Source organism: Berkeleyomyces rouxiae, assembly GCF_048999995.1.
Source record: "Berkeleyomyces rouxiae strain 22BRR77 chromosome Unknown BrBRR77_ptg000004l, whole genome shotgun sequence".
NCBI classification, from domain to species: Eukaryota; Fungi; Ascomycota; class Sordariomycetes; order Microascales; family Ceratocystidaceae; genus Berkeleyomyces; species Berkeleyomyces rouxiae.
In genome coordinates this window covers 2,636,994-2,658,384 of record NW_027396494.1, presented here as the reverse complement: position 1 = coordinate 2,658,384, position 21,391 = coordinate 2,636,994, and the positions used below count along the sequence as shown (strand labels likewise).

Here is a 21,391-nt window from a genome sequence, read left to right as displayed (position 1 = left end):
CAACCGGGCCGAGCATGATTTGTTCAGCAAGCTCTTTCCCACGTGGAAGATCAAAGGCGGCAGCAATAGGTTTTTTTAATTTCCATATTTTCTTCGACTCGACGCCGTCGAGTGGACATTTCCTCACGGTAGCCAGGGGCTACCGTGAGAGACAGGTGGCGTATCAACGCACCGGCGGGCCTGGAAATGGCTCGCGCGTGCCCGCCATCGTGTACCGGCATTCATCTTCGACTGGATGCGCAGGAAAGCCTGAAATATGGCCTTCTTTTATTTGACGTCATCTACACTGTCTTCCCTCTTTCAGGTCTGGTTTGCCATGCTGGGCGTGCCATGCCATGTCTTCTTGGAATATAGACGACACAGCATCAAACTTTCCCTGCTATAAGAGAGGAAGCACAGGAAGCTACTGATTCAATATACCTATAGGTTCGTTTCCCAATTAGCCTTGCTCTTTGAGACTAACTTTGCTCGACGGCGCTTAACCCCGCCTCAGCACTGTGAAATCAAGAGACAAGGCGCGGCTCACTACGGGCGCTGATTTGAAGCTATCTTGGTCCCATCCACCCACTGCCCTATCGTAGGTTCACGCCTACAGCGGGATGGCAGTGGAGATGGGCCAAGGGCGGAAATGACGCTGAGATTGTACCGTAATACTCGATCAAGTTAATACTTGCGTGGGAAACGTGCTGCCGCTTCGATCAACCCCTTCCCCTCTTCCCGATCCCCTTTTCTTTGCCTTTTCCCCCCTCCTCCCCCTCTCATGTTATTCATCTACGCCCTGGTCCTCTCAGGAGCGTTCGCTAACAGTAGCAGGTCTTGGTTCTGGTATATTCTTTTCGTTCCCAGAGATGGCCACAGTGGCCGGTGTGCAGGGTTTGATTATCTACGCTCTCTCGTGTGGTATTCCCATGCTCGTCTTTGCCTACTTTGGCAGCATCATCCGCAAGCAGTGCCCCGATGGCTTTGTTTTGACAGAGTGGACGCGACAGCGCTACGGCGTCATTGCCTCGCTGTATCTGAGCTTCATGACTCTGTTCACTCTGTTCTTGTACATGGTGTCTGAGCTATCGGCTATTGGCCAGGTCATCAACACCCTGACCGGCCTCAAGGGAATTTCCGCTGTCATTGTTGAATGCGTTGTTACCACGATTTACACTTGTACGTCACTTCCGCAGCACCCAACTCGATTTACTGGTGTTTTGCTCTTCTAACATCTCCAACAGCACTTGGCGGTTTCCGCATCTCCTTCTTCACCGACACTATCCAGGGCATTATGATTCTCTGCCTTGTTGTCATGGCCACCATCGCCATTGGCACTACTGCCGACATTGACCGCTCGCTGATTGACTCTTCGGGTCTTCTTGACGCCAGTCTTCTTGGATGGCAGCTGCTGTACATCCTGCCTGTCTGTGTCATCACCAACAACTTCTTTCTGTCGTCGTACTGGCTGCGCACTTTTGCCTCCAAGACCGACAAGGATCTGTGGGTTGGTGCCGGCATTGCCTCGGTTGTCGTCACGTGTGTGTTGGTGCTGGTTGGCATGACGGGCATCATTGCTGTCTGGGCTGGCCTCTACACCGACAATGCCGATGCTATCCCATCAGCTGCCTTCTTCCTCCTGCTCGAGCAGCTGCCGACGTGGGTCATTGGCGTGGTTCTAGTGCTGTCGGTGGCCATGTCTACCGCTGCCTTGGACTCGCTGCAGTCGGCCATGGTGTCGTCCGCCTCCAACGACTTTTTCCGCAACAAGCTCAACATTTGGTACATCCGTGGCCTGGTTGTGCTTGTCATGATTCCCATTGTCGTCGTGGCCCTCAAGACGCCTTCTGTTCTGCAAATCTACCTGATTTCCGATCTCCTGTCGTCGGCAGTCGTGCCTATTCTGGTGCTCGGCCTCTTCCACCGCTTCTTTTTCCTGCGTGGCTTCGACATTGTCGTCGGAGGCCTTGGTGGCATCTTGACCGTCTTCATCTTTGGCTGCATCTACTACGGCAGTGCCCAGCAGGGCGGCGACCTTCTTTTGATTGAGCAGGGCTTGACCTCTGGTGACTGGGGTGTGTTTGGAGCCTTTGTTGCCGCGCCTGTTGGCGGTATCGTCTGGGGCTTTGGCGCCGCCGGCCTCCGCATGGGCGTCAACTACATGCTGGCCAAGAGAAACGGCACCCGCTTCACTGACCTCGACAGACCCGTGCCCCAGGCCCTCGCTGTCGTAGGTCAGCTCCACGGCGGCGCGTCGTTGAGTGGAGCCACGGATGCCCCCCTATCCAAGAACCTAGATGGTGCTACCGAGCATACTATGACCCCGGTCGAGGTGCCTGCTGGAAAGTTCTTCTAAAGCAAGCGTCTTCGTGGCAGCAGTGTCGATGGCCTGTGGTGGCAAGTGGCATCGTGCCTGTATATGCTTGTAGCCTGCGGCCAGGTGCAAGTGTTGGGAATATAAAAGGACTTGTTAGTGTACAGTATGACTACAGTATGTCTGGAGGTTTTTCGTAGGCAGCGAAGAAGGCTGTTTTAATATCTATAATATCACTCTCGCCTGCCAGTTGGGACGTTGTTGGTCGTCAGTCCCGGCGTGGCGGATGCAGTTGTGTTCTCTCTCCTCTCTAAACATCGCTTGCTGTCGATTACTGTGCCATGTTTCCCGCCGTGTCGTTGTTGTGCTCTTCACGCTGAATTATCCGTTCATACAAATCGTTGTTGATACACGCCAAGGCCTGGCTCTGTTCCGCCTATATGCGGATGCTCTACATGATATAAATACAAATACAGGTGCAGCCCATGGCCACAGCCACAGCTAAGCTATCGCCATGATACCCGCTCTCAATGCCTGTCTGCCCCGTCCTCACCGGCTCGCAGCATTCTTGCCGCGCGTCTGCTTGTACTGCTTAACCGCCTGCATCTGCAGCGACTCAAGATGGGCCGCATCGCGCTCCCACGCCTCGGGTGTAGTATCCGGCAGATAGCCATACAGGTACCAGGGGCCCTTTTCGTACGTGCGGGGGTCAATCGACCGAAACATCATGAGGTTCTCCGACTTGTGGTGGACCTTTTTATCGTGCTCGAGCGGCAGGCCCGTCAGCGGATCGAGGCGTGCCAGGACCTGGGTGCTCGCGATGCGCACAGCGACCATCTGGCGCAGGCTGCCGTTGTCAGTGGGCATCTGCATGAGGCGCGAGGAGACGACGCGCGGGGTGCCGTTGAGGCGCTCGCGCGCCCAGGCGTAGCGCTCGCGCGGGCGGCGGCGCGCCAGCGCCGCGCCAAACGAGCCGTACAGCACGGCGCCGCACAGGCGGCGCAGCGCGGCGTCGTCGCCGGCCGCCATGGCGCTGTTGACGTCGCGCTGCAGCGCCAGCGCCGTCTGCGCCAGCTGCGCGCGCGACTCGTACTTGAGCACGGCCGGCTTGAAGATGCCCGGCTTAGACGCCCAGCTCAACGACAGCCGGTAAAAGTAGTTTTGCGCCCAGTTCTTGCACCGCTCCCACTGGTACTTGGGCATGTCGGCGAGTGCGAGCTTGTTGAGCGGTAGGGCGATGAAGGTTCCTGGTGGTGAGGGGGGGAGGGGTTAGCCAGGGTCATTGGGCCGGGGAGATGGGGCGGTGAGCGGAGCGTACCGGGCATCAACATGTCCTTGGAGCGGCCGTCCATCTGCTCCATGCGCGAGCGCTGCGTGACCAGAGGCGACTCGGATGAGCGGGCCTGCGCGTGCATGCGCTTAGCCATCTTATCCGACTCTCGCGAGCCCGAGGCCCAGCGCACGCCCAGCGCGCCAAAGGCCGCGAGCAGCGGCACGGCCGGCGCAGGGACACCGGCGCGGGGGCCAACCAGGGCCGGTCTGGCAGACAGCAGCGAGCCGAGTCTGGAGGCCATCCTGTATGTGTGTGTGTGGGTGTGGGTGTGCAAGACACACGAAAAGCGGTTCTAGCGTTCGGGAGGCGCTTGGTGGCGCACGTGAGCAGGTGTTTCGGCTCTGGAGACTCTGCGGGCGGACCCGGATGCGCGGAATAAGTCGTCGTGGGATGGCGAGCGAGGAAGCGCCGAGCCGTCTGGTACAGAACAAGCAAAGCTGGCGATGGCTTCACATAGATTGAAATTTCGTGCAGACGGCCGGCTAAACAGATTAGCCGAGCGGTCGCACAAAGTGGAGGTCCCGACGCATTAGGGTCTACAGCAAAGAAAAGAAGAAGGAAATCAGACTAACTAACCCACAACGAAACCCAGCCCCATCCAGGAAAAACCACCGGGCTCCTTGTCCATCCCGGCACCTTCGAGGCAGTCTGCATCCCGCCGCCCGCCCGCCTCGAGCGTCTTCCTGCATCTCCGCCCAGCGCCCCTACCCGGTCCTCTCCGCTTCCTCGCATCCGGCCCACCCGCCTCGGCTGATTCGCCTGTCCCCCCTCCCCCCCGTCGCCACCACCACCGCCGCAGCCGCCGCCGCAGCTCCCCGCCGGATGCGTGCAATCACGTGCCAAATGCGCTGTCTCTAAGTTCTCCACACGCCAATCTCACCCCGCTGAGACCGTCTACCGCCGCTTCGCCACCGCTACTGTTCTGCGCACCCCCTCCCTCGCCACTCTCGCGTGCCATGGACCGCTCCAGTCTGCGCCCCGTCAACGACCCCCCGCCGCCCTTTGACCACGCCCTGTCCGCCGCTGCCCCCGCTACATCGTCTCCGCCTGCCGGTGCCGTGGCCAGCAGCATCCGCCTGCGCAAGCCGTCTATCTCCGCCTCGGCAGCCGGAGCCGGAACCGCTGCCGCTGCTGCAGCTGCCGTCGGCCCACCGTCGCACCAGCATGTCGCGCTGGCCACCAGCACGGCCGCGATGATTGCCGCCGCCTCGTCGACAGCCGCAGCCGCCGCTTCGCCCACCGCCGCCGCGCTCTCGCTCACGCCCGGCAGCGCAGACTGCGTTGGCAGCAGCAGCAGCAGCAGCAGCAGCGCGCCCGCAGCACCGCGCGCCTCGACGCTGGCCACAGCCTTCCGCCCGTCCCCGCACGGGATCAAGATTGCACCGACCAAGTCGCTCTCGGCGGCCATCGCCGAGGCCGCCGCCAAGCACGCGGCAGCGGCGGGCGGGGCGGGCGCGCGCCGCGCCGACGACGTGCTGCAGGCGTCGCTGCTGGCGCCCCGCGTGGCTGTCATCCTCAACGTGCCCGAAAGCTGGCATCTGCCGCTGTTTGTCGGGCGACTGATTAGCATCGTCCCGGCAATCTTGTATGGCTGGCGCCCCGCGCTGCAACTGCTGGACCAGATGCTGCCGGGCGAGGAGGGCGGCGCGGGTGCGTTTCCGCGCACGGAGACAGCGTTGGCGTCTATGTGGGTGAGTACACGCCTAGGGACTTGGGGTATTTGGGCTGTCTTGGGTGCTGCCTTTGGTACACCCGGCTCGGTGCTTTGGCTGACTCGATAACTAACCATGCCCTTCTTAACACCAGTGCTTTGCCGCCGGCTACCTCTCCTTTTTCTTTGCCGACTGCTTAATGTCTCGATGGTACCCTCCTCCCAATCCCCAAGTTCCCCTCTCTCTCTCTCCCTTCACCGATCCAACACTAACCCCCTCCCGCTCTCCCAAACAGGCTCATCAACTACACGCCCCAAGCCACCATCGTCCGGCTCCTGTCCATCAACGCCGTCAACTTTTACGTCACAAACATCACGCTCAAGCTGTTTGGCGCGTTCCATGATTTACGGCTCTTTCTACCTGCGTGGATTGCCATTAGCGCGGTGAGTCTGAGGCGGAGAACAAGGAAAAAAAAAAGAAAATCCACACACACAAAAAGAACGACGGGGGTGTATCTGCCAGATTGAAGCCAACCCAGAAAAAAGACGTCATCGACACCACCACGCCTTATCTTATCGCACTCCGACCACCCTAACCCTACAACTACCGCTAACTTTTCCTCTGTCCCCCCTCTCTCTCTTTTGTACAGTTCCTCACGGGCGTCTACCACGTCACACACCAGAAAATCAACATCCGCAAAGAAACAATCACGTCCATCAACGTGTTCTCCATTGCCAGCTCCATCAGCATGGTCTCGCTACTGCTGCTGGCCTATGGTGCGCGGCCCGATCTGCCAGAGATTCCGTTGGTCGTATATTCGCGGCTCTTGTTTGCGCATTTCCTCAAATTGCTGGTGCGCCTGCGGGCGTCGTTGCGGGAGCAGCGGTAGGAGGGAGGCAAGATTGGGACGGAGAAGCAGCAGGGTGCTGGATAAGCCAAAAAACACAAAAGGGGAGAGGGCTGCCGGGGCCAAAAGTACCAGCCGCACTCGAGACACGACACATAAAAGACGGACACATACATGAATGCACAGATACGCACGAATAAGAACAGATAAATATAGGACGGCACTTTTATTCATTTCCAGTCGCTAAGACCAGACACACAACCAGTGCCGCGCAAGTACTAATAAGCAAAGGAACTCCATCGTCTGGATCGCTCATCTCAGAGTAGCAGCAGACACGTCATGGAGCCACAGCAACACAGACACAGAGCCACAGCCACAGCCAACGATTTGGCGTGGATGGTTGCTTTGCAATCAGGCCGTGGAATCGACCGACACGTCCGTCATTACTCTGGGCCGGGCGTTGAAGAAAGGCTTTCCACAGAATTCCACCGCGTTGAAAGACAGCTCTCCTTTCTGTAGTCGTGACATGGCCAGGGCCGGCGAGCTCCGAGCATCGGCACCACGTAGAACGAGGTGGGCGACACAGAGCTCAATGTCAGAACGAAAACAGCCGCGGACCCAAGAGAGGGTATGGGGACTTAGAAACCGTGGATCTTGATGGTGTTGGGGTGAAGCTCAAGGCCGTCAGTCTTGTCGATCAAGAAGCTGCGGACATCGTTGCGCTGGTCGCCCTGGAGCTGGATGACATCACCCATCTCCTCATCGTGGACAACAGTGCCGTTGCAGGCAAACTTCTTCTTGATGACCTTGAGAATCTTCTTGCGGTCAAACTGCGAAGGCAGGCCCTGGACCGTAGTCAAGGTCTTACGGCCATTGCGCTCTGGGAGGGGGGCCGGGTGTCAGCAATAGCGGGCTGAGGAGGGTCACGGGAGCCAAAAACCTACGCTGGATTCTGATGTGAATATAGTTTTGAGTCGCCTTGGTCTCACCAGTTTCTTCGTCGGCTTCGGCGAAGGGGTCTATCGCGATGGCGGGTTGAGTTAGCAGACTGGGCGGATAAAATGCTGACTGGAGCGGGTGGAGCAGGATATTCTGACGAATCAGAGGCCGGGAGAGGGACAAGCAACCCTGCGAGGGGAAGAGACGGCGCAGCGATGCGTCAGAGCAAAATCAACCGCCAGCTCGGCCGCGGCCGGCAGGAGAGCGGCGCCGGGGGGACAGCGAGGCAGAATATGCAGGGGAGCGTACCGTAGGTCTTGAGATTTTCGATAGACATAAACTCGGGTGTTTGGGGGTGATCGGGGGAAGCCGGTTGTTGGATGACTGGAATCAAAAATAAAGCGACAGACAACAGGAAAAGTGCCTCGCGGAAAAAAAAAAAGAGTTGGGTGGGTAAGTAGATATTAAGCGGAGATGGAAGTCTCAACAGAGATGATGGGATGATGCGAGAAAGAAAAAAAAATTGCTGAAAGCAAAATCGGGGTGGAGGGATAATAAAGAGAGAAAAAGGGGGGACGAGAGCGGGCAGAGTGGCGGGATTTTATCTGGCGGCCTACGAGAAGCTGGCTGGCTGTTTACCTGTCACACATGCGTCTAGCGCCAGGGTTAGGCCAGCTAGGGTTCCGAGCTCTCGAGTCATCGCAGCTGGAGCCCCACATAAAGTGCGCCCCAGTGGCCCCACACCTGTGATCACGTGTGTGGGGGAGTCCGTCACGTGATAATTCTTGGCACGTGCCAATGGAAGTTTCTAGTGAGGCCCGGGGGGAGGGCCGGGGAGAGGGCCGGGGGAAGCAGAGCCGGGCGCGGAAGAAACAACACGCGGTCCTACGCCGAGAACCATCACCTCTCCGGCCCCGACTGCCGTACGCAAGCACGCGTCTCCGTAATGCGCGCTGTGCTGTGGTAAGCCCCGTATTTCGCGCACATGTTCCAGTCCGCCGCCGGGCCGACCTGTCCTGCCCCCGCCATGGCCGAGGCCTACCCCGACGACGCAGCGCCGGTGCTAGTCGACCACGGCTCCAGCGCGCCGGAGGCTGGCACCGGGACCGACGCCGGGATAGCATGGACGCCCATGGTGCGCCAAAACTGCGCGTTCCCGCCGGCCATCTTCCAGACCGTGATGCTCAACTTCATCCGGAACCCCAACATCAACACGTCGTGGCTGTTCCGCGCCGACATTACGCGCGACCAGACGGCGTCGCCGTTCAGTCTCGTGTCCCCGGCCGCTGCTGCCGCCCCCGATGCGGCGCCCCCTGCGCTGGCCCACCTGCCGCGCTTCCCGGGCTTCCAGCTGGCCCGGCTGATGGTGCGCACGCTCGTGCCGCGCAACGTGCTGCGCGACGCGCCGCTCGACCAGACGTGTCTGTGGTACACGCGCGCCGATGCCGACGGCACCGCGTGGTCGCTGGTCGTGTACATCCCGCATGGCGAGAGCGGCAAGCTGCCCTTCTACCACCCGAACGTGCGCGGTGTCGCGCACCTGCACCAGTGGAGTCCGGGCGCGGGCAGCGCCGACCCAACTGCGGGCAGTGGCGCCGTCTCTGTGCACTTTCTCTTCTTCGACGCTGCCGACCGCGCCGCGGACCCAAAGACGGCGCGCACCGCGCTGCACCTCCTGACCGCGCTGCACAAGCACGGCAAGGGCCAGGCCGCCGGCTACAAGAAGCGCGTGCACCACGACGTGGTCGTCCCGCAAGCGCGCTTCCAGAACCGCTACGCCGCGCTCAAGTCGCAGTATGCCGGCAGCCTGGTGCGCAGCTGGGCCGAGAACACGGATCCGAGCAAGCATGTGTTTGAGGACCTGGGCATTGCCGCGTTCCTGATTGAGTTGTGGGCCGACATGTACAGCATGGAGCCACGGGCAGATGCAGATGCAGACGCAGCTAATGCTAGGCTCGCGCTACAAGGAGAATCACCGTCAAAGCCCCCGTTCCCCGGCTTCGTCGACATTGGCTGCGGCAACGGCCTGTTGGTCTATATCCTGCGCCAGGAAGGCTATCGCGGCTGGGGCTTTGATGCGCGCGACCGCCGCTCATGGGCGACATACAGCGCGCCGCCGCCCGCCGCCGGCGACGAAGCCCCGCTGCAGGCCAAAGTCCTCTTGCCTGTGCTCGCGACGCCCGGCAACGCCATGACCAACGCAACAGACCAACGCACCGCCGCCGCTGCCGCCCACCAACTCCACAACGGCGTCTTCCCGCCCGGTACCTTCATCATCTCCAACCACGCCGACGAGCTGACGCCCTGGACGCCGCTGCTGGCCGCGCACTCGCGCTGCCCGTTCCTGATGATCCCGTGCTGCAGCCACAACCTTGCCGGCGACAAGTTCCGCGCTCACCCGCCGCGCGACCGCTCCAAACCACACTCGGCCTACGCGTCGCTGGTCGATTGGGTCGAGCAGATTGCCGAGGCCTGCGGGTACAGAGTCGAGACCGAGATGCTCCGGATCCCCTCGACGCGGAATACCGCGCTGCTGGGCCGGACGTTGATGGCGGGCCGAGGCGCGGAGGAGGTGGACTTGGACCAGGTCATCGCCCGGTTTGGCGGGTGTGCGGGGTACCGCGAGAACGTCATGCAGTTGGTAAAAGGCGGCCTTCGGGGGCATTAGCTTGTAGCACATAGATTAAAAAAATAGACCAAACGACATTAGAATAAACACCAGAGCTCATCATCCCTTGATCAGCCTTCTTATAAATACTCAACACACATTCAATCAACATCTGGCACCGGCAAGTGGTCCACCAGCTTCATCGTTAGCCCCAGTTCCCTCATAGCCTTTTGTGCGTTGCTATCGCGCAGTGTCTCTGTTTGCTCCTGTGTCACCAGCACAAACTCGTGCTCCAGCAGCAAGTCTCCCTCCTTCATGTTGTACTCCTGTGCTTTCTGCGCATCAACCGTCCCCAAATCAACAATGAGACTCTGTTTGACACCAAATACTGCGTCTGATGTCTCGTAGGGATCGCCGCGGACGTAGAGGGCGCTAGTGGGTGTTGATTATTAGCAGGGATCTTAATTTGGTTTGGTGGCTTTGGAATTTATTCCTTTGTTGTTCCTCATCCGGGGGCAGAGAAGCTAACTCACGTAATCAGATGGTCCCAGCCAGGTTTCTCGAACATGAAATGCATGTGTGCTGGTCGCCAGCAGTGTCTACCCAACAGTTGCAGCATCTTTCCTACTGGCCCGTCATTCGGGATTGGGTAACTGACAGGCTTGATGCCCTTGAACCAGAACTTTCCATTCTCGTCAGATACCATGACGCAACGTTCCGAGGGCTCGTCGCGTTCTGAATGCTGCACGTCGTAGTTTCCGCTGCTGTCGGTTTCCCAAATGTCAATCTTGACGCCCGCCACGGGGTTTCCCGCTGTGTCTTTGACAGTGCACACAGCCAGCAAGGGGATTCCGTCGGGGTCGCTTGTCATGGAGGCGCCGTTGGTGAGCACTGGCGCATCATGTGTATGGAAGGGCCCCAGTACCGAGCCCTCTGTTGAGTTTGATGGCTTGGGGTGGTTGATGCTGTCGACCAACAGTGATAGGCCAAGAACATCGGACAGAAGAATGAATTCCTGAAATAACGGGAGTGTTAGTGTCGAAGAAGACGTACGTTGTATTTTAAATGTGAAAACGCGAGGAAGAAATACATACTTGGCGCACTTCGGAAGAGATTTGACCACACGATACCAAAAAGTTGAGGCCTGTCATCCATTCTTCTGTACTCAGCCTGGTTTCACGGGCAAAATCATGCAAGTGTGTGACCAGGCGCTCCATAATGTAGCGTAGCCGGGCATCGTCACATTGTGAGTTGATGAGGTTGGTGTTGGGGGTGATGTTGTCAATGGTGAGGTCGAGAAGCTTGGGAGTGGTGAAGGCAGCGCCTGTTGATGGCGTTGACTTTGGGGGAGCATCATCTTTTGATCTGCCCTCTAAGACACTGTTGATTGAAGTATCAGCAGTGCCTAGGCGATGATGGCCGTCATCGTCGTCGGTGGAGGTCAGCGCAGATGTCGGTGACGTCGGTGTAAGAGGCGTGGTTGGCGTTGACAGCGATGATTCGGGCTTTTCTTTCTTTTTCCGGAGGTCAAAGCGAGAGCGTATTAGTGTCACAAGCGGGACGCGCATGGTGATGGAAACAAAGACGAGTGATGACGAGAGTGGAAAACAGAGGCGTGGAATAAAACAATTAGGAGCTAAAGTTGATTTGTCTAGAGTCAGCCGAGGGGTCAGATGATTGGATCTTGATGGTCTTGATGCTTTGTGCAGAGTAAGCGGCAGTTCTAGAGTGTTTAAGTAGAGATGGTGGGTTTTCTTTTTATAGGTTTACAAAGCCCCCTGCAACGGGTTCCCCAGGAAAACAAAGCCATCCAACGCAGAGGTTGCAATGGACTCTCTCCACACGGCAGATCTGCCATAGTCAAGAGCCGAAAGTCTCCACACACCCTCTTTTTGCGTAGGGTTGTTTGTATATTGTTGCGACTCACAGGTCGTCAAGAGGAGGGGGGATTTTTTCCCTCTTTTTTTCTCGGCTTTTTACAATGCTCCCAGTAGTACATGCGCATGTACAGTTGCAGAAGCACCAGCGTCAGGGCACATGAGGCGGATGTGCATTGTTCAATGGATGCGCAGAGACTGGGAACTGGGCAAATAGCAACGAGATGAGAGCAGCTGGACAGCGCACAGCGCAGGAAAAAGGATGTTGGCCAGGCCTACACCACGAGTGTTTGTGCAGCCGGAGGGTAGCAGTGTCTGCGCCGTTGGAATTTCCCAATCGCCAGGAGAACGGAGGCCCTGGGACCAAGTCGCTGGCTCAGCCCAGGCCAGTCAACCAAAAATGAAACTCCCTGTCCATCAGCTCACGCCCACGTCAATAATATTGAAATTGAATTGACGGGCCTCCAGGGAGCGGCATCGGACATAAACCCCCGCGAAAAACCAGCGGGCGACTCTAGAGCGCGCAGGATCCAGAGCAATCATGTTATTTCGGAAGAGAGAAACGCATAGGACAAAGATTGTTCCCCTCTCTCCTCCCCAGGCCATCTACAGAGGATAAACATTGAGGCGCTGGACAGGCAGGATGAGGCGGCAGGGTTTCTTTTTTGTTTTTTTCTTGGGATTTTGGCTTCTTGGGAGCATCATCGAATGTGGTTAGTCAGCCAAGACAAAGAGCTAAACAAAGAACGCAGGGCGTGACTAACATGAGAGCTATTGTTTCTTTTTTTTGTTTTTTTTTTCAAGGATGCTGGCGGTACAGGGAAGAAAGATCTTCTGGCTGGTGTAAAATTGGCGCAAGGAAGAAAAATGAAGCCGTGATTTACGGCAACAAGATGAAATTCAGGCGGCACTTGGAAAGAAGCGCACATTTTGATTTTGAATTGGGCAAAATTCAAGTTCAAAGCCCAGCGCCACAGATGGTGAGTTTGTTTTGTGGTTGTGGCTGAATTGTTTGAGCAGTTTCCCAAGTTGCAAGTTGCGTAACTTCCATGAGATGGGTTCCATATCCTGAGACAGGTACTTGTACTTGCAACTATAGGCACTTATACAAGTACATGCAGATTTGCAGAACTGTGTAGACACGCAGTGGCCTGTCTCGCCTTGTATCCACTTCTAGACTACAAAAGAACCTCTGGAGAAGCACAGCTTTTTGTGCCCGAAGCTCTGGCGGTGCTGGCAGTGGATCTTGTGTCACCATTCCTCTAGCAAGCTCCAATTGACAGAGCCAGGTGCCACAGAGAAAGGCCCAGCTTAGTAGCATCTATGCATATAAGTGTAATGCACTTTTTGTACTTGTACACTTGCTGCAGGTACCCAGTACTTGTGGTCAACACCAAGATACGACGGCTCTTTCCTTGCGTGGAGAGTGACGATGGCAAGAGGGAGCAACAGCAACCAGGCAAGAGCCCCAGTTGTGATTGTGGCTTCATGTCTTTATTTATGTGGCTTCACGTCTGTGGCTTCACTTCTATGGCTTCACTTCTGTGGCCTTGTGGCTGCTCGTCGTTGCCCTCGTGCCTGGCCCTTTCCATCCAGCGGCCAACGGAGCAACCACCCATTAACGTCCAGACAAGACCGACATCTCAGCCACAGTCGTGCCCGGAGTAGAGACCAAAGCCACAAAAGAGCGCCTCCAGACACGGTCAGCCACAGTTCTCGATCGCCAACTACACGCACCAGGAGGCTTCTTCGTCTTTCTGCCGCGTTCCACCGGTGATTGCCTGATTTCTTTTGCTCAAACAATCTCTTCTCATCTTTGTTTCCCTTTCTTTTTTCCTTTTTACTTCTTTCTTTGTACCTTTTCTTTTTCCCTCTCCGCCAGCATCACTTCCGGCTCTTCTTTCCAGCCTTTGGCGCTTTGCTCATCTCGTTGTCTTCTCCGTCTATATCCGCGACAATGAAGTTTCCAGCTGCTGTTCTTCTCGCTGCCGCCGGCGTCGCCACAGCTCAGTTCGACGGCGTCCCTCAGTGTGGCGTATGTATCGGATTTCAGATTCCTTGGTATTTGCAAGAACTCCCACTAACAAACGCCCTCAGATCCAATGCTTGACTGCTGCTATTGAGCGTATTGGCTGTGATATCAATAACCCGGCCTGCTCTTGCACCGCTGAGAACCAGACCAGACTGGCTTCCGATCTGCAGATGGTATGAATTCTTTTTTACTTTGTCACGCAGAATCTGCTGCCAACACACAACCCTCTTGCCCTTCTCTTCTCGTTCTAACTCGTGAAATCTGCAGGTCACCTGTCTCACCACCTCGTGCTCGGCTGACGAACTGGCCGACACCATTTCGGCCGGCACAAAGCTGTGCTCCGTAGCCACTGCCTCGCTTGCTTCATCTTCCACGCCCCTTGAGACTGCCTCACTCTCGCGCCTGGGATTTGCCGCCGCGTCAGGCGTCGCTTCTTCAACCACTGCGCCCCTGGCTTCCAGCACCGCCTCGCAGCATGATGCCGATATCAGCGCAGCCGATTTCCCAACCTTTTCCTCGATTGCTCTTGTCGCTGCTATCTTGATTGGCACTATTCACGTCTTCTAAGAAGCAAAAAGGAGAAAAAGAAACACAAGACTTGGTTTTCGGCTGCCTTCCAAGGACTGTGTGCTGAAGACGCCATGGTTCATAAGCTGTGTTTGCGTTGATAAAGAGATGGCGAGCTCTTGGGAAAGATAGCTTAGTAGTCTCTCAAAAAGAAATGTCGTACACCTTTGTTGCTTAGACTGTGACCGTGAAATCATTGGATTCTCATATCAGGACGTAGTATAAGAGAACATGAGGTTGACTTAGAGACTAGGGTCAAGGGTTAACACAAATACTAATAAAGCCACGTGATGGCTATAAGTATCTAGTCACTCTCAAGTTTTTATAAAAGTCCAACTCAGTTTTCATGTGATCTTTCAACATAAGCCACCATCTTTACATTTACTCAAAGTCTCCCCGCAGCTCTTTTTCACAATGCACGTCTGTAAGTCCAAAGACTCCCCGCCTCCAACAACTCTCAGCCGGCCGACTAACCAACCCCCCACAAAAAAAGTCTGCCCCCAGTGCGGCAACATTCTGGCCGTGGCGCTTGTCCAGGGCCGTAACCGGCTCGAGTGCCGCACATGTCCGTACGTGCACGCGATAGTGCGGCCCGTCTTTTCGCGGCACGAGTTTGAGCGGCAGGAAAAGGAAGACGTGTTTGGTGGGCCGGGCGCGTGGGACAATGCGCAAAAGACGGAGAAGCAGTGTCCCAAGGACGGGTGCAACGGCATCGAGGCGGCCTTTTTCCAGGTGCAGATCCGGTCGGCTGATGAGCCGATGACGAGCTTTTTCAAGGTGCGTGTGTGGGCGAGAGTCTGGGGTCTGAGGTCTGGGGTCTGGGTCCAGATCTAAGTGTTCTCGTGGCTAACCTCAACACAGTGCATGTCATGCGGCAACCGCTGGAGAGAAAACTAGATGTCGTTACAAAAGACCGGGCGGCGATCCGAGGAGGGTAGACTGTGGGTGGGTGAGAGAGAGAGCAACTGGGGGTTTGTATTCAGACTGGCATTAGCAAGGCGTTTTTGGGTTTCCTGGTTATTTGTTCACGAGTAAGTCAATAGCCGTGTTGTCTGATCTACTGCGGCTACAGTCCGGCCTTGACAAAAAAAAGAAGACAAGATATTTTAATGGTATCGAGCAAGAGAAGAGAAAGTGAAATACCTGCTCAAGTACAACCCACGAGTAGCAAAAGAAAAAAAAAATGAAAAGGGAGGAGACCGCTCCCCTCCCCCCAAGAAACTCCAGCGCCTAACCAACCATGGAGACAAACAGAAAAAAAGTAAAGGAAAAAAAGAAAAGCAGAATCCGCAGACGCTCCCGGCCCCAGCTACCGTTACGTCTCCTTGTGCCAGTCCACCGCCGCCTTCATGCCGTCATTAATCATGGCCTGCACGAGCTCAGGGCCCAGAATCTCGGTGCGGAAGCGCTCCTGCTGCAGCAGCTCGAGGTTTCGCAGCGTCGGCCCAGGATACGTCAAGTACTTGAGGTACGGCGGCTGCGCCCAGTACCGCAGGTACGCCAGGTACGCCACAAAGGCCGGCTGCTGCAGGAACTTTTGCGACGCCAGGTGGTTGAGGTACATGGGATTAGCGAGAGATTGGACAAACTGAGAGAGAAGGAATTAGCTGGGGCGGTGTGGCAGAAAGAGAGCAGAAAAGCGCGAATGCTTACCTCGAGCTCAATCTCGAAGCGCGAGTATCCGCCGTACGTCTGCTCGATCTCGGGCGGCGCCGGGCCGGCGGCTGTGAGGTTCTCGTCCATGGCAATTGCGGCGCGGACAATCTATGTGGTAGGGCAGCAAGAAAAAAGAAGAAAAAACAGAATATACAGTTGATGATATCCAAACAGCAGTTGTTGTTGCTACGAAAAGGAAATTCCAGCTTAAGCATGTGATGTTCTGGTGATGTCATCAAGAAGCACCCAACAAGGAAGGAAAAAAACAAAGAAGCAGGCACCGCGAGGCTGAAGTCGCAAGGCTCTTGCTGTGTGCGACGTGGGGTGTCTGTAGACCCACTTTATAGTTGCACTACTTGACGTTGCACAAATTCAAAAGGACATCAACGACGGGTGGCTAACGAAATGTACTAAAACATGTATTAAGCAGCATGTATACTAACTGTATACAAATCTATACCCGACTCCAGGCGCCTCTATATCTAGTTTAGAAACCGCCTGTTGATGATGATCGGCCGCGCAGGGTCCCACGGCCCGTATATCTCGTTCTTATATTTTTGGAGACCAATCAGCCACCAGCTGCAGCCGCCCATGGCCAGCGCGGCGACCGTGGCGGCGCCCAGGGCGCCAGCGACGGCGTTGTAGTAGGAATCGGTGTGCTGGGTAGAAATGATGCCGACGCCGGCGCCGGCGCCGAGGACCAGGAGGACGGTCAGGGCAACGTGGTAGCGCCAGCCGCGGTGGCGCGCGTAGATGCGGAACACGGGGAACAGGCCAAAGACCTCAATGGAGAAGAGCGTCAGACTAAAGACTTGGCCGGTCGAGGGCAGGCGGCTGGCGAGCACGGTCGACGCCATCAGCGCGGCGTTGGTCGAGAGCGACACGGGGAACTTGGTGCCGACGCTGCCCGAGTAGTCAAACGAGAAGATGTTGATGGCGAGCAGGCAGAAGCACATGGTCCAGATACTGTCGCTGGACGTTGAGCGCGTCAGCGACTTGAGAATGGGCGACAGGCCGAGCAGCGTAAAGTAGATGAGGATGGCGCTCTTGAAGGTGGCCATGCGCCGGATGCTCCGCGGCTCTTCAATCGGCACAGGCGCAAAGTCAAAGTTGGACTGTAGATTCGGCGATGGCTGGGAACCAAGTGCCCCTGCTGCTGCGGGTATACCAGGGGTAGTGCTTCCGCCGGGAGGCGCTCCGTTGGCCAGGATGGGCGAAATGGGCGAGTTCAAGGCCGTCGGTAGGAACGAGGTCGAGGTGGGTGTACTCACTACGGTAGAAGCACCATCGGCAATTACCGGCGAGACTACGGCAGGGAGCACAGCGACGGGCGATCGAACAGCCGCGCCTTTAATCATGGTTGGCCGGCGCCTGCGTGCACTCACAACGCGCTTGCCGGTGCCAGTGCCGGTGGCAGTCGAGGTGATGGTAGCTGCCGAGACAGGGCCGGAGCCGATAGCAGGCGCGGCACTGGCGGCACCTGGCACCGTGATGCCCAGGCCCAGGCCCAGGCCCAGGCCTGGCTGGAAGGAGTTGGCAAAGACGTGCTCCTCAATGTCCTCCTCGTCGGCTACCCAGCGCTCCCAGATCAGCCAGCCGACAAAAGTGGCGCAGGAGCTGAAGCCGACAATGGACACGGGCGACACGCGCTCTTGGAAGATGCCAACAAAGGAGGTGACAAAGATTATGACGCTGCATACGTGCTGGACGATGATGGTGCAGTCGGCTATCAGAGGCCAGAACTCGTATGGCTGGAGGCGCGGGTTCCGCTGCAGGCTTTCGAGAAAGGTATTTTGGTCGGTGTAGTTATCAGGAACTAGAGCAAGACAGGACAGAGTTAGCGAATCGATCACCAGGGCAGAAGCCAGAAGCCAGAAGCGAGTCTTACACGACTGCTGCACCCACAGCAGGCGCCTCCAGGTGCGCGACCGCTTACGCCGGCGCGTGCGGCTGTAATTCATGTAGCGCCCGGCCGCAGCCGGTGCGCCGGGCCGAGACGCCGCGCGCGACTTGGTGGCCGGCGGCGAGCCGGGGACGGCATGTGTAGCCGCGAAGAAGGCGTCATCAGGCGATAGGTGCGAGCGCGTGGGCAGCGGCGAGTGCAGGACGTCGGGCGCCGTGGACGAGCGGACGAGTGGCGGCGGCGAGAAAGCCAGGTCGTCGGTGGCGGGGCCGGGGGCGGAGCCGTATGTGGTGGAGGCGGAGCCGGTGTCAGTGCCGGTGCTAGCGCCGGTGCTGGGGGGCCCAGTGAAGAAGCCGTCGTCGGGAGGCGGTAGAGGGGGTTGCTGGACTGGCATGGTCAGGCCATCTGGAGGCGGGAATGCGAGAGGCGCGGTCGAGGCGGCAGAGACAAGACAGCGGAGGGAAGAGGGAGGAGGAAAGAGGGAAGAGGAGGAGGGAATGGCGGGAGGAGTATGTGGTGGAGTGTCGAGTGTCGAGATGTCTTGGGATGGCTATCGCATATCAGGGAGCAGCTCAGTCTATGTTGTGGGCACAGCAGAGAGGCTGTTGGGTTTGGGCGCCGGCAAAGGAGAGAACCGAAAAGACAGGAAAAGAACAGCAGCTTTGTGAGGCCGGTCAAAGAACAACGGCCGAGCTTGCGAAGCTTGTGAAGCTTGTGAATCCAGACAAAAACGAACAAAAAGAGAGGTCAATGTTTGGGTGGCAGCTTTGGCACCTGTCAAGGTGAGTCGCCTGGCAGCTGGCACAGGCTGTCGTAGAGATACGTACCTTTTATAGGGTTATGCTAGGGTCTAGTGAATAAAGATGACACCGATAACTTGAGCTTACTTTTACAAACATGCCACAGTTGGTTGATGTTGATGAGACATGCGTCTAGACACATTGGCAGACGCATTTGCAGAAATACTTGTTGTTGCCCTATTCCCCAAGACCTCTAGCCATTCGCATAACTAACCATGCAGAGCAAGACATATCAGAGACAAGACAAGATAGTCGGCAAGCTGGAATGGGCTGGATGGATCGCATCGCAGCACAAGGAGGTCTAGACCTTGACGCACTTGTATGTTTGCTGGGTCAAGTTCCACGAGAGATGGTGCTCGATGGGGTCAGAAGAAGAGAAGACAGTGGGAGCAATAGCGAAGCGAGCGAGGACAGCAAGAGACATTGAGGCAGAGCTAAAAGCCAGAGTCAGAGTCAGAGTCAGAGTCAGAGTTCAGAGTTCAGAGTCAGGCCGAAGCCAAAGACACGCTCGCAGATATCAGCCGGGCGTCAAGCGCGCTTGGGGCTGGAAAGATCCGCTGGGCAAGTAGAGCAAGAGTAAGGGGGATGGGGGAGGGAAGAGGAACGGGCTTCTCTCGTTCTCTGGTTTAGGACATATGCTCTTCGAGCCTTCGAGGCGGCCCCCAACCAACTCTGGGCAGGAAAGGCAGCACGTGGGGCAACATACGAAGCCTGAAAGGGACTTTGTGAGTGCAGGAATGCAGGCGATGATGGGAAGGAGGGGGGCCAGGGCTGCGTTGGCGACAGCCGGGAGTGGTAGTAAGAGTAGCGAGAGACAATAGTATGCCAGGGTTGCATCAGGGTTAGTGGGCTAGACCGCGTCTGGCCGGTCTGGGGTACAGGGGATGGGGGCTAGTGGCTAAGAGGTTTAGGCGCTGAGTTACAGCACCAAGCCTCAAACTAGTGGCTCTGGATAACTTGCTCTGGATGGGTTGGGACGGCCTGGCTTACAGGACTGAGCTAGTGCGGCTCTAGTGAGGTGAAGGAGGTTGCCTGGTAGTGCTATCTATGTAACTGAGTAATTGATCTGTGTAGGTGATCAGTATGTGTGTGTGTATGTGTATATGAGTGTATGTGCTCGGTGACTTGGCCCGCAAGCAACGCACAAAGGAAGAGGCGCAGATTCATTCCGTCTATTTTCCTCTCATCCGCCCATCCTGTTTTGTTCCTGTGTTTGCTGGCCGCTCCCAGTTCTGGCTGGCTGGCCGTCCGTCCGTCCATGGACAAAATGTCAAGCCAGGGCATTGAGTGACAGGTTGCAGGAAGCGGCGGCGTGTGGCGATCCCGCCGGAAATATGTGCAGAGCCTTTGAGGAACGCGAGGTGGGAGGCAGAGGCAGATGGGATGATCGCCGGGATGCAAACAGAGAGAAGAGGTGACGTGAAGTGAAGCCGAGGGTGGATAGTTACAGTATAGTGTGGTATGGTACAAGCCTGGAGGTATTTGTGTGCGTGTGCTGCCAGGCCCGGCCGTCTTTGGCTGGCATGAAGACTACAGAGACGACAACGAGAGGAAACTCACGTCCCTGGATTTTGAGTCCTTTAGTTTTGTCGAATACGAGCGGCAGATATTCGGAGGAGGGAGAGTCGAGGTATTTTCTGTTTTTCTTTTTCAATTTATTCATTTTCCATTCCCGATGCGGTAAGGCGCTAGAAGCTTGGAAGCTTTTGTTCTTTTTTTTCCAAGAGTGGGGCACATGGAAGCCCCACCCGAGATTGCCTGTCTTTTCTATGTGAACAATATAATCTTCATGATACTAGATGCAGGTTATATTTGGAAGCGGAACAAAAAACGACAAGGAAGAAGAAGAAGAAGAAGAAGAAGAAAAAAAGAACTCACCGTCATTGCCATGTCTGACTGCAAATTGGCTACGGGGACTGTATCTCTGATGACTAACAGATAATTGCCGGCGTGGGTTGGTCCTTAATTACTGAGCATCGCTAGGGTTAGCTTGGAATTGGCCAAGGGTTAGCCACGCCCTTGAACTACATGGCCTCCCGCTTCTACTTCCGTCCAATGCAAACCCAAACATGCCTTGTAACAGACAGCCATCCGTGTCCTTTTTTTTTTCTCTTGAAAGAAGCCCCCGGTCCTGTTTCAGCCAGAGGTTATAGTGTAGGATAACGTCGCAGGGCCAAGGCCCTCACCCCCAAGCGCAGCAGGCTTTCTGGGAGATCTGCTTACCTAAGCACAGCGGCAGATGCCTGATTACATAAGACTGCAGATAATTCCGACAAGCCAACATCTGACGACGGACTTGCGTGAGATGGTTTGTGCGTCTGGCCCGAGTTCCCTTTTTCCATCTTCTTGTCTTTGCCCTGCTTTGCCTTTGCGCATTGGTGGCTCTAGCTTTTCTGGTCTTTGCTCGTTAATCTGGCAGATTTTATTTTACAATGGGCACAGGGGACAGATGCGTAGCAAGGGAGGCCTGTCCCTGAATCTTTCTATATGGGGATAACTACAAGCGTATTTAAGTTCCCTGCTTTTTTTCTTCTTCTCGCTTTGTGATCTGACCAGCTTTCAGCCAGGTTGCATTTGTGCTAGGATTGTGGGAGGAATAAGAACCTTTGCGTTGAAATGGTAGCAGTGCATTCACGGCGACGGGGGTGTAAGGCTCGGCAGGGTTGTATTACAGGCGGGCGCTGCAGACTTTTGCGTGGTGGGCTGCTCACCGATGGACTTGTCCGATCTGGGCTCGAGGTAGTGTTTTTTCTTTTCTTTTTATATTGGGGGATCTTGTTGTCAGACCAGGGGCTTGATTGATTGCAACACACACACACAAGTTCGAAACCGGCGCGAGCAAGAAGAGACACCACCAGAACCAGGACCAGGACCAGGACCAAGA

At 56.4% G+C, this 21,391-nt stretch overlaps 10 protein-coding genes across 10 annotated transcripts; 5 read left to right on the top strand and 5 right to left on the bottom strand.

Annotated features, from left to right (window-relative positions):
• Window positions 1-848: 848 nt before the first annotated feature.
• Window positions 849-2,335, top strand: BROUX77_004982 (uncharacterized protein; the record flags this gene model as incomplete). Its single annotated transcript, XM_073749804.1, has 2 exons — window positions 849-1,158; window positions 1,224-2,335. The coding sequence occupies 2 exons, from the start codon at window positions 849-851 to the stop codon at window positions 2,333-2,335; spliced, it is 1,422 nt and encodes a 473-aa protein (XP_073605439.1).
• Window positions 2,336-2,842: 507 nt separating this feature from the next.
• On the bottom strand, window positions 2,843-3,867 carry BROUX77_004981 (uncharacterized protein; the record flags this gene model as incomplete). The annotated part of the gene is made up of 2 exons (XM_073749803.1): window positions 2,843-3,540; window positions 3,612-3,867. 2 exons carry the CDS (start codon window positions 3,865-3,867, stop codon window positions 2,843-2,845), a joined length of 954 nt encoding a protein of 317 aa, XP_073605438.1.
• Window positions 3,868-3,992: 125 nt separating this feature from the next.
• BROUX77_004980 (uncharacterized protein) lies at window positions 3,993-6,167 on the top strand (the record flags this gene model as incomplete). Its single annotated transcript, XM_073749802.1, has 5 exons — window positions 3,993-4,046; window positions 4,229-5,317; window positions 5,433-5,488; window positions 5,574-5,721; window positions 5,928-6,167. The coding sequence occupies 5 exons, from the start codon at window positions 3,993-3,995 to the stop codon at window positions 6,165-6,167; spliced, it is 1,587 nt and encodes a 528-aa protein (XP_073605437.1).
• A 596-nt stretch (window positions 6,168-6,763) lies between these two features.
• Window positions 6,764-7,401, bottom strand: BROUX77_004979 (uncharacterized protein; the record flags this gene model as incomplete). Its single annotated transcript, XM_073749801.1, has 3 exons — window positions 6,764-7,005; window positions 7,070-7,144; window positions 7,374-7,401. 3 exons carry the CDS (start codon window positions 7,399-7,401, stop codon window positions 6,764-6,766), a joined length of 345 nt encoding a protein of 114 aa, XP_073605436.1.
• A 690-nt stretch (window positions 7,402-8,091) lies between these two features.
• On the top strand, window positions 8,092-9,732 carry BROUX77_004978 (uncharacterized protein; the record flags this gene model as incomplete). Its single annotated transcript, XM_073749800.1, has 1 exon — window positions 8,092-9,732. The coding sequence occupies one exon, from the start codon at window positions 8,092-8,094 to the stop codon at window positions 9,730-9,732; it is 1,641 nt and encodes a 546-aa protein (XP_073605435.1).
• A 101-nt stretch (window positions 9,733-9,833) lies between these two features.
• BROUX77_004977 (uncharacterized protein) lies at window positions 9,834-11,240 on the bottom strand (the record flags this gene model as incomplete). Its single annotated transcript, XM_073749798.1, has 3 exons — window positions 9,834-10,104; window positions 10,206-10,687; window positions 10,767-11,240. The coding sequence occupies 3 exons, from the start codon at window positions 11,238-11,240 to the stop codon at window positions 9,834-9,836; spliced, it is 1,227 nt and encodes a 408-aa protein (XP_073605434.1).
• Window positions 11,241-13,506: 2,266 nt separating this feature from the next.
• Window positions 13,507-14,148, top strand: BROUX77_004976 (uncharacterized protein; the record flags this gene model as incomplete). The annotated part of the gene is made up of 3 exons (XM_073749797.1): window positions 13,507-13,584; window positions 13,647-13,754; window positions 13,849-14,148. 3 exons carry the CDS (start codon window positions 13,507-13,509, stop codon window positions 14,146-14,148), a joined length of 486 nt encoding a protein of 161 aa, XP_073605433.1.
• A 414-nt stretch (window positions 14,149-14,562) lies between these two features.
• BROUX77_004975 (uncharacterized protein) lies at window positions 14,563-15,045 on the top strand (the record flags this gene model as incomplete). Its single annotated transcript, XM_073749796.1, has 3 exons — window positions 14,563-14,572; window positions 14,642-14,925; window positions 15,010-15,045. The coding sequence occupies 3 exons, from the start codon at window positions 14,563-14,565 to the stop codon at window positions 15,043-15,045; spliced, it is 330 nt and encodes a 109-aa protein (XP_073605432.1).
• A 418-nt stretch (window positions 15,046-15,463) lies between these two features.
• BROUX77_004974 (uncharacterized protein) lies at window positions 15,464-15,891 on the bottom strand (the record flags this gene model as incomplete). Its single annotated transcript, XM_073749795.1, has 2 exons — window positions 15,464-15,736; window positions 15,802-15,891. 2 exons carry the CDS (start codon window positions 15,889-15,891, stop codon window positions 15,464-15,466), a joined length of 363 nt encoding a protein of 120 aa, XP_073605431.1.
• A 395-nt stretch (window positions 15,892-16,286) lies between these two features.
• Window positions 16,287-18,101, bottom strand: BROUX77_004973 (uncharacterized protein; the record flags this gene model as incomplete). Its single annotated transcript, XM_073749794.1, has 2 exons — window positions 16,287-17,620; window positions 17,693-18,101. 2 exons carry the CDS (start codon window positions 18,099-18,101, stop codon window positions 16,287-16,289), a joined length of 1,743 nt encoding a protein of 580 aa, XP_073605430.1.
• Window positions 18,102-21,391: the final 3,290 nt, after the last annotated feature.